This window comes from Daphnia magna, linkage group LG7 (assembly GCF_020631705.1).
Source record: "Daphnia magna isolate NIES linkage group LG7, ASM2063170v1.1, whole genome shotgun sequence".
Classification (NCBI taxonomy): domain Eukaryota; kingdom Metazoa; phylum Arthropoda; class Branchiopoda; order Diplostraca; family Daphniidae; genus Daphnia; species Daphnia magna.
In genome coordinates, this window is record NC_059188.1 from 1,787,651 (window position 1) to 1,800,452 (window position 12,802).

Genomic DNA, 12,802 nt, shown 5'->3' on the forward strand with positions numbered 1-12,802 from the left:
GCTTTCCAAATTCTATATTAGTTTAAAAACTTTAATCTTTTCCTCTTCTAAAGGTATATAAGCCTATATTGTTATTCAGATTGATTCGTGTTTTTATCGTCCATCATGATTGAATTAATTTGCTTGCAACAGATTTATAAAACAAGTTTCACGATAATCGACCGCCTTGATTTCCCATGTTTTCAACCGTGAGGGGACAAAAAAGACATCACTACACCAAAAAGAAATACCACGCAAGAGTTGAACTGAAGATTCGGGATTGCATCAACAGATATATAAATCTTGTTGCTCATCGCGCTCCACATACGGATGATAAACCGAGTACATTCGTAGGCGTAATATAGACTATATGCAAAGTTCACCTGAATGAAACCTATATTGCAGGCTGACCTGTAATTGAGAGTTTGATTGCTATAGTACTTGTAAAATAATTTCGTAATCGAAAAAAGGAGATGCTCTTCTATGATCAATGGTGGGGAAATCGTCATCTTTTGAGCTGCATCTATATGTATACCCCTCTAATCCTCTGTTGCAAATTATTCGGAAACATAATGCAGATATCGAATGACACAAATCACTATCCAAACGTGGAAACTTGACGCTTCTGATTGTGCTTAAACTCCCGTTGTTGGATTTTACCGACCACGCCTCAAAACTCGATTTGGAGACGTTGTGCGTGATGAGTTTATCCATGGCGATTAAAGCTTTAATAATCTGCATCGTGGCATAGTTATGTGTGAGGACACGGGAGGACGTCGAACTATCATGAGCTCCATGACTGTCTGTGTATATCATCGAGTTCAAACGAAACCAGTTTTATACATTATAACCGAATAAAATTAACAAGGCATGGGCTCAGTTATACGCTCATATCCTAACCCAACCTAAACTGGCTTTCAGGTAACGGAATGTCGTTGCCATCATTTCAGCCAAGCCACCCAAAATTTCGTGCAATTTGCCCAAATTTGGAGGATCTACTTTTTTTTTTGTCTCAAAGGATACGAAGGGAAAAAAACTCGTCCAGGAACACACACACACACACGCGCGCGCGCGCTTCAAAAGAACTACGCTTCTGAAAATGACAAAGATTCAAACGATCCGTTCCGAATGCTATATAAATATCGTGCGTTCAACTTATAGTCCTCATTCTGTTGGAGTTGCTCGTTCAGGTTTCAACTAAGAACAGTAAGAAGAAGCAGCTTTCTTTCCTCGTTCATCAACAATGGCACGTCCTGCACTTACTTTCACGTTGCTGGTATGTTTAAGCAATATCGTCTTTTCTTCATCATTTATTAACGTTCATCTTCTATTATTACGCAAACGTACGATTACAGATCGCAACAGCCATTTGCCTAATGGCCACCAAAGCCGAAGAGCAACCAACAGTTGGAGAAGCGGAAAATCGCCAAGCAAAACAACTTTACTTGGCACCTCAATACTATCCGGCAAACACCCAATTTTACAACCCCGATAGCAGTCGATATGGAAATCTCTACGCTTCACCATATGCCGTGCCTGCAGTAGAGCCATTCGTCGGCGATAGCCAGGATGCCGGTTACGCCTATGGTTATCCATTATTAGCTTTCGGTAAATTGATCAAATTACAGCAGTATTGAATGGAGTTTAACGATAAACAACATGTTTTACGCATGCCGGTATAAAGGCGATGAAGGCTCTGCTGATTGGAGACACTTTAAGGCTGGAGGTCATGACGGAAACATAGGGAAATGGTGGAAAAAGAGTTCGAACAGATTCGCAACAATTAGTATCTTCCCAGCAGATAACGGTATAGTACAAGGCTCTTTCTTTAAGATGTTATATATGGTTGTAAATTTATTAATGTACTATGAGCTTTTTATCTGTGCGTTATACTTATTAGTGAATACTTATATTCGAACTTTCGTTTTTGCAGAGTGTCTGGTTGCCAGAATTAAGGAAGATGGCCTCGGACCTTGCAAAGAAGCATCGCAGGCGGAACAGGGAACTATTGAAATCGAATTTCCCCCATTGGCTGATCCCGACGATCGTCAATTAGCTATCATCGGCATCACAGCTGATTCTCAGAGACACACCCGTGTCAAGTTGATTTGTACCGAGTTGGACGGAGCAATAAATTTCTATACGGTAAGCCCATCACGTAGCCTACTTTAAAAAAAAATTTCGGTTATGAAAAAAACGAGACAAAGGCAAATTAAACTTCTATTCAGCTTTTTCAGCATATGCGTATTGTTAACGCGTTTTAAATTTTGTGTAGTTTCTTTTTTAACTGAAATTCTGTTTTTGTGTCGAACCTCATACAGCAAACTGGCGAAATCGACGGTTTGGGGGGTACCCCAAGAACCGAAGTAGGATACCTGCAACTTGTTGTTGCAGGCACTTCGGCGGCCGGAGGTTCATTGAAATGCAGTTGGGTGTCGTACCATCATTATACGGCCATGTATCCTTAAAGTTCATATATCGGTAGTTTATAACCGACCAGTCTGTTTGCTCCAGCTAACCGTCATTAATGAGTCAGTGTATATTGGCTGTACTTGCCATTAGCGACGAATATTGGTAGTATTTATTTTATTCCCAAGTAAGGTCTGATTTTAGATGTCTGATATATAAATACACATATTTGCAAAAGCTGAAATGCCACATTGTCGATTCATATCCAACAAAGCAACAACGAAGTATAGATCACAACAATAAACTATGTAGGGTGAACAAACTCTCTACAGTGGTAAACCAGTCTGGTTTCAAACATGCCCTTTGTCATGGAGTCGATTCTTTTTCTCTTTTACGCTCTATGGAGACAAAGCACAACTATATATAGGAGACACAAATGCATTTTCGTAAATTGTTGTGGGAAAAGGCCTCCCGATTTTTAGAGCAAACCGAACTAAAAGACAGTAAGAAGAAAGTATACGGTTTTGAAATATTTAGGCATGCCACAAAAATCCAGGTTTCAACAGCTACTTTTAGAAGTATTCTACTGTCCCACAGCTCTGGAATCGGAACTTTGAAGCGTCTTAACTTAAATCCAAAATGAATTCATGTAGAATATAAAATAAAAATGTGTAATGTATCAAATCAATCGACCTGTTAAGCGCAATAAGAATGCCATTCAATGACACAACAAAAAATTTCTTTTGAAATAATGTTTTGCTACATCTGCGACTAGATAGCTACACCTACTTAAACTGGCATCTCCACAAACTGTGTCACTGATTGCTGATGCCTGTGGGGTCAATCTGTCTGTTATCTCAGCATTTCTCTGTGTTCTTTTTTCTTCTTAATGTCTTCATTTGGATGCAATACTACCAGGAACTACGTTCGAATTTGCATTCAATAGAGGACATCGACACCGACGATTCAAACGTGTTGCTAGCTTCGGTTTTCAACCCGCCCAGCTCTAGCGAGGTCGTCCAGTTTCTAAACGCGCAGTCGCTCTAAAGACGCAAGCAGACTGGTTTACCCACTTTGATATGTTGTTTCAAGCGCAATTCAATCGTGACACTTGTGCCCTTTTCCTGGATGCCGTCGTACACTGTAGACTGTACAAAATTTGAGTGGTACGAATGCCATTAGGAAGCCGACTTGTCGTCTATATCAAAACTGACGCTATCGTTTTCATTATTGCTTTTTTCTAGTTGTTTTTTATTTGCTACATAGGGGCACATTCCACGGATACTTCGGTCAACAACCTTTCATCACGACTGCATAACAAGTGATCATAACAGTTGTTGTTGATGGCTGGCCGAAATACTTGGGAAAAAAACAGGAATGATTAAGTGTTCTTCGCTAAGCAGCAGCGCTTCGAAGGACGGAGATGAAAAAGGGAGATGTAGTTTTAAGACATTATCAATGGTTTTTAATGAAAATAATTTATGCAACGGAACAGGAAGCACCACACTGCTGAACGCGACAGTATGTTCTGAATTTGTGAGTGAGCTGCGCAAATAGCAAGCGATGAGAATCACTTCCTGCTCACTATCAATACGCACTATGTTGTTGGCAGCATTTTTGGAAGCATCACGAACATCCAATGACTTTTGGCTCATCAACTACAGATGAAACACCTACAAATTGGAAAGCAAGACATAAAACGAAGCAGAAGAAGACGACATTCTTTTTCCTCGTTTGGCGATTGCCTAAAATTAAATCCAAGGTCTTTAATCAATACATTGCTGTCAATCTAACAAATAAGAATGGTAGAGACCGTCGAACTATCATAGAAAGAAACAGAAAAAAAAACCTGTTTTCTTGCGCCATTCGATATACCTTAAGATTTACTAAAATGTTGAATGCACAAGAGGTGAACTGGCTACTCGCTGATGTCTTCTTTAGATCAAATCCAAACTAAATCAACGGGTAGGTCTCTACCGACCAATTTTAGGAACCAGTTCGAAACGAAACCAGTTCCGCAACTCACCCATTACGCTTATCACGATTCGCCTCTTATTGTTATGGATGCGTTTTTTGTTTCCTTGTTTTCCTTTTTTTTAAATAAATAATATCAGTTCAAGTAACGGAATGCCAGCTTGATCAAATATGCCCTAAAATGTCGTACACACACGTATTCCTAATACGGATTCAGACGTTTGAGCGCTCTCTTCCACCCGAGCGTCTACGGGAAGCGTCCACCCGTCTGCGTTACCTATATAAACACCTGCAGCGGGCATATCTCAGCCACAAGTCCCCTTGAACCGTTCGCGAAGGATACTTCTTCCGGAGAAAAAAGAGGCTGCTATTTTCCTCCTCTGCAAGAATGGCGTTCAAGCGTCCCGCGTCAGTTTCTTTATTGTTGGTAATGACTCCGAATAATTCTTAACATTTTCACCATAAACTAATACCTACGTTCGTTAGATTGTATCGGCCTGTTGTCTAATGGGTGTCATAGCCGAAGAGGAACAGCCGAGCGCCAGCGTTGCAACAGGTGATCGTGAAGGCAAACAAATTTTCTTTGTGCCTCAACCGTACCCTGCAGAGTCTCCCCTGTACTACCAAGATAGCTACGCCTATAGAGCTAACCCGTTTGCAGTTTCATCGCCGCAACTGCCTTTCTTCAACCGCAATGAGGAAGCTGGAGTACCGGCTTGGCCTTGGACATACCCGTCGCTGTCATTAGGTAAAGCAATCAAACGAACTTTCAACTTGAATTCAACAAATCGAAGTAACGCTTATGTAATGTCAATCAAGGCCATCCCAGCTATGCTGCTTGGAGGGTTAACGACGGAATCGATGACAAAGATAAACTCAAGTGGTGGAAAAAGCGATTCAACAGGCAAGCCGTCATCACCATCCTTCCAGCACCGCAAGGTAAAGCAAAATTTTTCTTAATTTTCTCTGTCTAGTTCATTTTACGATACGATTATAGGGTCCACATGATTACATATTTTTGTTTCTTTTGTTTGACGAATAGAATGCCTCATTGGGGAAGTTGAGGATAACGGTCTTGGTCCTTGTAAACGAGCAACCGACGCCCACCATGGAACTCTCGAAGTCAGATTGCAAAGGGCAGACCAAACAGCCGCCATTGCCATCACGTCTAAATCCCCGATGAATACCAGAATCAGGTTGATCTGTACTGATTTAAATGCCGTCGCCGTTTTTACCGTAAGTCAACTACATCCTCGTGCTTTTTTATTTTTATTTTTTTCTATTTTGAAAGTTCTCCATTTCTCTTAAAAAAATAATTGACAGTCGCAAACAAACGACTAACGCGTTTCGATGCTTTCCAATCATTATCGCAAATCAATCATAAGATCCAGAAAGAAACGAAAAGGTTACCTTTAAAGGATTTTCCTTTTTCCTTTACAGAACACTGGTAGAATTACTGCTGTATCGGATACACCGAGAACCGAGATTGGACAAATGCAACTGATTGTCACTAGCACGGCCGACAATGGCTTGTTAAAATGCAACTGGCGATCGTACAGCTACTACACAGCTGCTTTTCCTTGAGCTTGATTGACATATAGAACCCAGTCGATTATAATATTACATCAGCTCAAGTCCGTGGTTAAAAATCGTCATTAATGAATCAGTGTATAGACTGCATTTTTCGTGTATGAAGACGATTTATGGTAGTATTTATTTCATACCCCAAAAAGGCATGATTTTTTTAGCTTGTTCTAATATAAATAATAAGCATAGTTACCAACTTTTCTTAACAACCCCATGTATAATTTAACGTTCAATCCTTAGTTTCATTCGAGTCTTGTTCTTACTTGCATATAAAGTGCCTGCGTCAGAAAATACAAACAATAATGGACCTCGACAAGATGCGTTTAAAGATCAATAAAAACACGAGTGAAACATATCCTTTAGCTACAACATTTGAAACCTAATATATTTAATTCAGATATTATTTGGTTTCAATCATTCGCTAGCTATAATGACATTGCGTGACTCTTTCCCGGTTCGGGAATGTCAGCAGCAATAACCGCGACAGCCAATGCGGATCTAACGGCGGCCATCTTTACGCCAGTCAACAAAAACAGAAAAATAACACACAAAAAAAAAGCTGAACCTGAAGTTGCTCCTCCTTGACATTATCACACGTTCTTTTCGAACCGTGAGGCATTGACCTTACTTCTTACATGCCCACCGTTTGATTAAGTGGTTGTTGGCATGTTTACGTTATCACCCGTTTTAACATGATAGCCTATGTTGATTTTGAAAATTGTTGCTTTTATACCGAAATAACCGGATTGTTCTTCACGGCGGAATCGTTAATTTTGCAAGCATATAACGTATAAGGAACGTGTTTAAAACACTCCTTGTTTTCTAATAGAAAAGGATAGAAAAATGCTTTTAAGTTAAATTGGTTGAAAGGGAAAAGCCTTTGGCATCGCTATCTGAAAGAAAATATCAAATTTTTAACTCGTACCATCAAGGTAGACTAATAACATAAACCTAATCATCCTCGTTTAAATCGTGCAGTCATCAAGTCACGTGACACGAAATACTAGGTCTATAGGATTACACAGTTACGCGCTTCTTTGGATCATGTAGCTTACAATGAAAAAAATACGTTGAAGACTACAAATGTGAAAGCGCAGACATTTTCGTCTGTTACATAAGTGGACGACCCCCAGGCTTTAAGTTGTCTCATTTCTCGCAATTCAAAAAACCTCTTTCAATAGGTTCTCCGGTCTCAGTTTGCATACAAAATGATGATATGAAAACCAGACTGAATGAAATGTCACAGCACTTGTCATTCGTACATACCTGTCCATCCGTCAAGTCGTTAGTAATTGAAATAACATACACGCTGGCTGGGCATTCAACTGGGTAATCCCCGGTTACTGTTTGCGACGTTCTGTGTCCTAACTTGGAAGCCTTCTACCCTCCCCATTCATATATGACCTTATGAAGAACACCAGGAAATGGAAAACTGGTCCAGACATTGCATTTTGCCACCCAGAATGGTACAGTTCTAAAAGCTGATGCAAACCATGAAGGGCACAGCCACCTGCGCAACATGTCGAAAAGTCAAGTGAACTTGTGCCAAGGGCATGACGAGAATGGGGTTTTGGCTTAACTTGATTTAGCTGGAGAAACAGCGTTAATTATGCAAGCCAACGACCGGTGAAATCGATTTTATCAGTTCATTTGAAACAACAAACATCTTTCGTTTCGGTAAACATTTCCAAATGGTAAAGATATTTCCTTTACGCGGATTCGATGCATGCTATATTTTTCTTTTCTTTTTAAAATAATTAATCAGAATTTGCCAGTGACAAGTCAGACTCCTAATCAGATCAAAGCCTAATTTGCATGTTGAAATCGAATGAAGCAATCCAACAAAGGCTATACATATGCAATTTTGCGCTACGAACCCTTCAATCCCGCACAGAACGTTTATCGAAACCAGTTCAAGATTATACTCCATTGGAAAAAAAAGTTGGCTTGATCTGTCCATAATTTCAGATAACAGGAATGGTTTATTTTGCACACGCCCAAGTTTTGTCTTCAGATTGGAAAAAAAAAAAAATTCGTTCAAGCTGCTGGCCAATAGCATGCTTGTTCACCTTACACGAGAACGTTCACCGCAAAGATGCCTCATCTCCAATGCCATATAAAAACAGAACACCCATCGAATGATGGGCACACGATTGGCACCGCTGGTTAGGTACTATACACTCACGAATTTCGGCGAAACCAAACAGCTGTTTGCAAAATGACGTCTTCAAGCTCCGTATCCATTTTTTCATTCATGGTATGTCTTTTGAATTTATTCTTCATGTTCATTAAATTTTACTTGAATAATTTTAGTCTACTGGATATGTTACATAAAATTTGTTGTCTTATAGTTGATGGCAGTAGTTTGCAACATGATGGTGACCTCAACTGGGTTACCGACTAAGGTTGACGATGCCCAATCCAGGCAGATTTTTTTTGTACCCCAATACAATTACCCAAACTACGTTCCAGCTAATTTTTACAATCCTTATGCCAAAGCGATTGTGAATCCAGCAGCGGTTGATCCCAGCGAAAATCCGAATTTGCGTTACGCTCCATCATCACTAGGTAAAAATCGAACATAAATTTTATTTTTATTCACGTCATTAGAGAATAACCATATAGATCAGCTTAGACTATACATTTGAATACAATCAGCTGCTTAAATGTTTTTGGGTCACTTTTAGGTGACTTTGGACTTGAAACGGCGGATTTCAATCGAGTCTCAAGAGAAACTATTATTATGTTACCATCAAATGCGGGTACAGTTAAAATTAAAATTTTTTTATTCGTTAATCTTTTTTCGGTTGATGACTTGACAAATTTTTATTTTGATTAGAGTGTCTTACGACGGGCACGACCACGAACGGGGGTGGCCCTTGCAAAGCAGCTTCACAAGAAAGGTCTGGTACCATCGACATCAGATTCGGTGTTGATGGCCAATCAGCTAACGTTGCAGTAACAGCTCCATCGGCGAATACCAGAATTAGATTGGTTTGTACTGAAATGATTGCTGCTACAGCTTTTACGGTAAGTCTATCAGATAAAACTGATATAATTCTTTCAATAATCAATGATTCTTACGGTGAGTCTACGACCAAAATGCTGAATCTTGAAACTTTTGAAATGAAATTTGACTTTTAGTTCATTTTGTGGTTCTACTGAGACGCTTTCTGTGTTTAGGCTACGTGCTGCGTTTCCCAAACCGCTTTTTTGCGTTTATTCTGAAAAGCTGCTAGTATTTCCTATATGATTCTAAAATTCTATTTATTTTTTTGTGTCATTATAGCAAACCGGTAAGATCAATGCACCATCGGATACACCTAGATTCGAAAACGGCTTCCTGAATCTCGTGGTAGTCAGTACCGGAGATAACGCCAGAGCAAAGTGTTCGTGGCGTATATAATCGCAACTAGCCTACCTACATATACGCTGATTAAGTTTTGCTGTGCCAAATAATGAGCCGTTTAACATGGTTCTACAGCTCAATGATATTTGGCTCAAAGTTGCCATTGTGAATCAGATGTAGGCTATAAGCTATATATTTCAGCAGTGATTATTTCTGGTATAGATATGCCGGTATTTATTTCTTTTCCAAGTAAAGCTCTGACTAGAAAAAATAACAAAACATGAATACACAAACATACATTTAATCATCGCCTTCTGTTTGATTCTTATTATAAGACAATGAAGGATCAGTTCAATAAAATAACAGCATTTCCACATCATATGACAGATAGAACTATATTCCGCCGATGAATTCTTCGTCCCGGTTATTCGCTTCCATCTTTACAATAAATATGCTACGATAAAACAAACAGATTGTTAAATTGATGATATAGCCGATAAAAGATAAAGTTCGTGGGCCATTAAATCATTGCATTATTCTTCATATTTCACAGCCGATTTCTTTGAGCATAATCAATCCAAAAGCCAACTATTCGCGCAAATTAAAGTTTGCATTTTTACCGAGTCAAGCAGTTTGGAGATGCTATATAGAAATTTTCACAGGTCAAAAGAAAACCCGTTCAGAATTGCAGTTGAAAATTAATGGCGTTATTTTTAGATTAATCGATCCTTATTTTGTGTAAAATTTTCACGTCAAAATAACGGAAGATTTGATTAAAAATCATACGCCCTTTTCAGACTAGAGAAGAACTCGTTGACACAATAAAAAAAAAGTGTATATTCGTATTATTATGCGGCCTTCTACATACGAGTTTTCATCGCAAACGGTTCAGCCGCAAAGCTATATAATGGTAGGTCGCTCTTATTGTAGAAGTCATACCATTAAATCCCTTCGTCGGAGAATCTACCCAGAAAATGACACTTTCGTATAGCACCTCTAACTTATACTTGATAGTAAGTGCTTTTTGGTTATATTGTTCATCTTAAACATGCTATTTGATATTGGTCTTCATGCACTGTAGTCTAACCTTTAGTTTAATCTTACCCTAGATCGTGCTGGTGGCGTCATGTTTTTTTATTGTATCTGTGGCAGAAGAAACACCAAAGCATCATCAATCTAGACCAATTGTCTTAATGCCCCAGTCATATAAATTCGCAAGTAACTTCCCGTTACCTTACTACAATCATTACGGACAATCCGTTACGATGCCAGCAGAAAGAAACCTCACCCCAGACGTGAATTGGCCTTACATTTATTCGCCTTGGTTGTCAGGTATGTTTTAAAATTTCTGCTTGATTGATCGCTATCGAAGAACGTTCACCTCTAGAAACTTTGGCACAACATAGCGGTTTTTTTTTGTTGCTCAGGTAACTTCCAAAGTGAGCGGAGGGATGGCAGTCGAAGCGCAGGTGCAAACATTCTTTTACGCCCACACGCAAAAGGTATCATTTGTTTGTTCCTCCAACGTGATGGATTTCTTTTCGTTTGAAGCATTAGGACAACTCATTCATCGATAACGTTTCGTATTTACCTGATTCATTTTTTTTACCTTAGAGTGTCTTAAGGATAATGTTGCAACTGATGGTGGCCGCACTTGCAGGGTGTCATCACGAGCAAGTAGCGGCTCCATAGACATCAGATTTAGCGAAATTAATCAAGTTGCTTACATCAATATCACAGCCCCAAAGAATTTTAGCGTTACGCTTATTTGTACGGACGTAACTGATACCGCAGTCTTTACAGTAAGTTTATTTTGCGTTCTACCTAAAGTATTCAAGAATTCTAATGTTTTAAAAAATTTAATCACAGCGAGGTGGTAAAATCACCGAAACATCTGATACACCTAGAACACAGGCCGGCTACATGAGCATTGTATCGACTAGTACAGCCAATACGGGCAGCACATTAAAATGTTCATGGTTCTCCTATCCTAACTAGAAATATCTACAACGCTTTTTCCACCAGAATTACATTTCTCTTATTATTCAACTGACTTTGGCATGGTTCAAATTTTATTGCTAAGAACCGTTACTAAAAGTCTTTGTGTACAGCCATTGGTTTTCCGAAATTGGATATTTGAACTGATTGGATTCTACCCTAAAATAAAATACAAGCGCTTTAAAAGTTATTCTTACTGTTCACTGGTTTTGCGTAACAATAATTGTGTAGAGCAACTATGGCTGAGGAAACGTTATATATGTAATATCAGGGCAGACTATGATGCTAATTAAGACGAACTTAATTCGATTAATTCAATCAGCAAGGCGTCTGGATAAAAAATTACCACGCAAGCCTCTCCTATTGTTTCAGTCGGTTTCAGTTAAAGGGGATAGTTTTAGCAGGAATATTCTGAAATGATTAACGCATATATGATATACATGTCCTGACAGCTTATGTTTTCCGGCGTCCTTTCTTTATCAGATGGGGTTACTCTGGGGCAGTTGCGATCAAGATAACATTTCTGTATTTGACCTGAAGATGAACAAGAAATGTATAAGGTCAATGTATTATGTTGAGATGTGAGTTTTCTTCTTCATAGATGCGTTCTATTCTTTGGCATCATTTTGTGATCAAACACGACTTTAAATTCCGTAAATATAAAACGCACTCCATCAACCTGCGGGTTCATTGTTTTTCTTATTTAAAAGTTCATCTAATTATTAAAGCAGTCAAACTGCACGCCCCTAAACCTTTGCCGTAAGGAATTGACATAAAAGGATGCCAAACAAGATGAGGAGCATGTCCCTCAATACAAGAGATTTTAACGGCCATTGCTCTTTAAACATTGATTACTTCCTGGATTGCGCCACGATGAATACAAGATGCGTTGTAGTGGCACCCTTGCCAAAAAGTTTACGATTTCAACTCTTTGTGGAAAGCATGAAACACGTGTCAGTCTCGTTAAATTCTACGAAACGTCCAATCTACTACAATACATTATTTAAAGGAAATTTCTGTAACAAGAATCACGTAAAATGATACCGATTTTTCTACAAATACAATAACTACCAAAATGATTGATGAATATACAAGCGGCGATTGTATAGGGCTCCGTATGTCTGATTTTCCAAAAAAAACGAAATAATAAACTATCAAACCCACTTAGACCCTACCTGTTTCTTTATTTTAGACTAGTTGTCGCCATGGAAGAATTTTGTCATTGACTTTAACATTTCTTGTCAAGTTAAGACTATCTGCCTTAAAGCATCAGAGCGTGGATGATTGGTAAGCCGAGTTCCAGACATCAGACGACTTTTTTCCCGGGTCCAATAAGTTATGTAACAGAATTCTGTTGTCTCTCTAATCAGAATTTACAGTAAAAAAAAAAAAATTTTTTGGGCTATTATTTTATTGATCATTAGGAAACTTGTATCGTATGTAACGATAAACTAATAGTTTCACCCTCACGTGTTATTGGGATAATATATTATACAGGCTAATGCG

General features: G+C 38.8%; 4 protein-coding genes across 4 annotated transcripts; all 4 read left to right on the plus strand.

Annotated features, from left to right (window-relative positions):
- The first annotated feature begins 1,094 nt into the window (after nucleotides 1–1,094).
- Nucleotides 1,095–2,632, plus strand: LOC116927748. The gene is made up of 5 exons (XM_032934800.2): nucleotides 1,095–1,255; nucleotides 1,335–1,587; nucleotides 1,664–1,786; nucleotides 1,913–2,124; nucleotides 2,301–2,632. The coding sequence occupies exons 1-5, from the start codon at nucleotides 1,223–1,225 to the stop codon at nucleotides 2,445–2,447; spliced, it is 768 nt and encodes a 255-aa protein (XP_032790691.2). The 5' UTR covers nucleotides 1,095–1,222; the 3' UTR covers nucleotides 2,448–2,632.
- A 1,995-nt stretch (nucleotides 2,633–4,627) lies between these two features.
- Nucleotides 4,628–6,262, plus strand: LOC116933363. The gene is made up of 5 exons (XM_032941145.2): nucleotides 4,628–4,789; nucleotides 4,849–5,110; nucleotides 5,182–5,301; nucleotides 5,405–5,598; nucleotides 5,803–6,262. The coding sequence occupies exons 1-5, from the start codon at nucleotides 4,751–4,753 to the stop codon at nucleotides 5,944–5,946; spliced, it is 759 nt and encodes a 252-aa protein (XP_032797036.2). The 5' UTR covers nucleotides 4,628–4,750; the 3' UTR covers nucleotides 5,947–6,262.
- Nucleotides 6,263–8,044: 1,782 nt separating this feature from the next.
- On the plus strand, nucleotides 8,045–9,602 carry LOC123466249. Its single transcript, XM_032934818.2, has 5 exons — nucleotides 8,045–8,206; nucleotides 8,301–8,517; nucleotides 8,637–8,711; nucleotides 8,789–8,979; nucleotides 9,239–9,602. Exons 1-5 carry the CDS (start codon nucleotides 8,168–8,170, stop codon nucleotides 9,353–9,355), a joined length of 639 nt encoding a protein of 212 aa, XP_032790709.2. The 5' UTR covers nucleotides 8,045–8,167; the 3' UTR covers nucleotides 9,356–9,602.
- A 552-nt stretch (nucleotides 9,603–10,154) lies between these two features.
- Nucleotides 10,155–11,486, plus strand: LOC116927759. Its single transcript, XM_032934812.2, has 5 exons — nucleotides 10,155–10,311; nucleotides 10,408–10,630; nucleotides 10,726–10,800; nucleotides 10,913–11,100; nucleotides 11,168–11,486. The coding sequence occupies exons 1-5, from the start codon at nucleotides 10,273–10,275 to the stop codon at nucleotides 11,294–11,296; spliced, it is 654 nt and encodes a 217-aa protein (XP_032790703.1). The 5' UTR covers nucleotides 10,155–10,272; the 3' UTR covers nucleotides 11,297–11,486.
- Nucleotides 11,487–12,802: the final 1,316 nt, after the last annotated feature.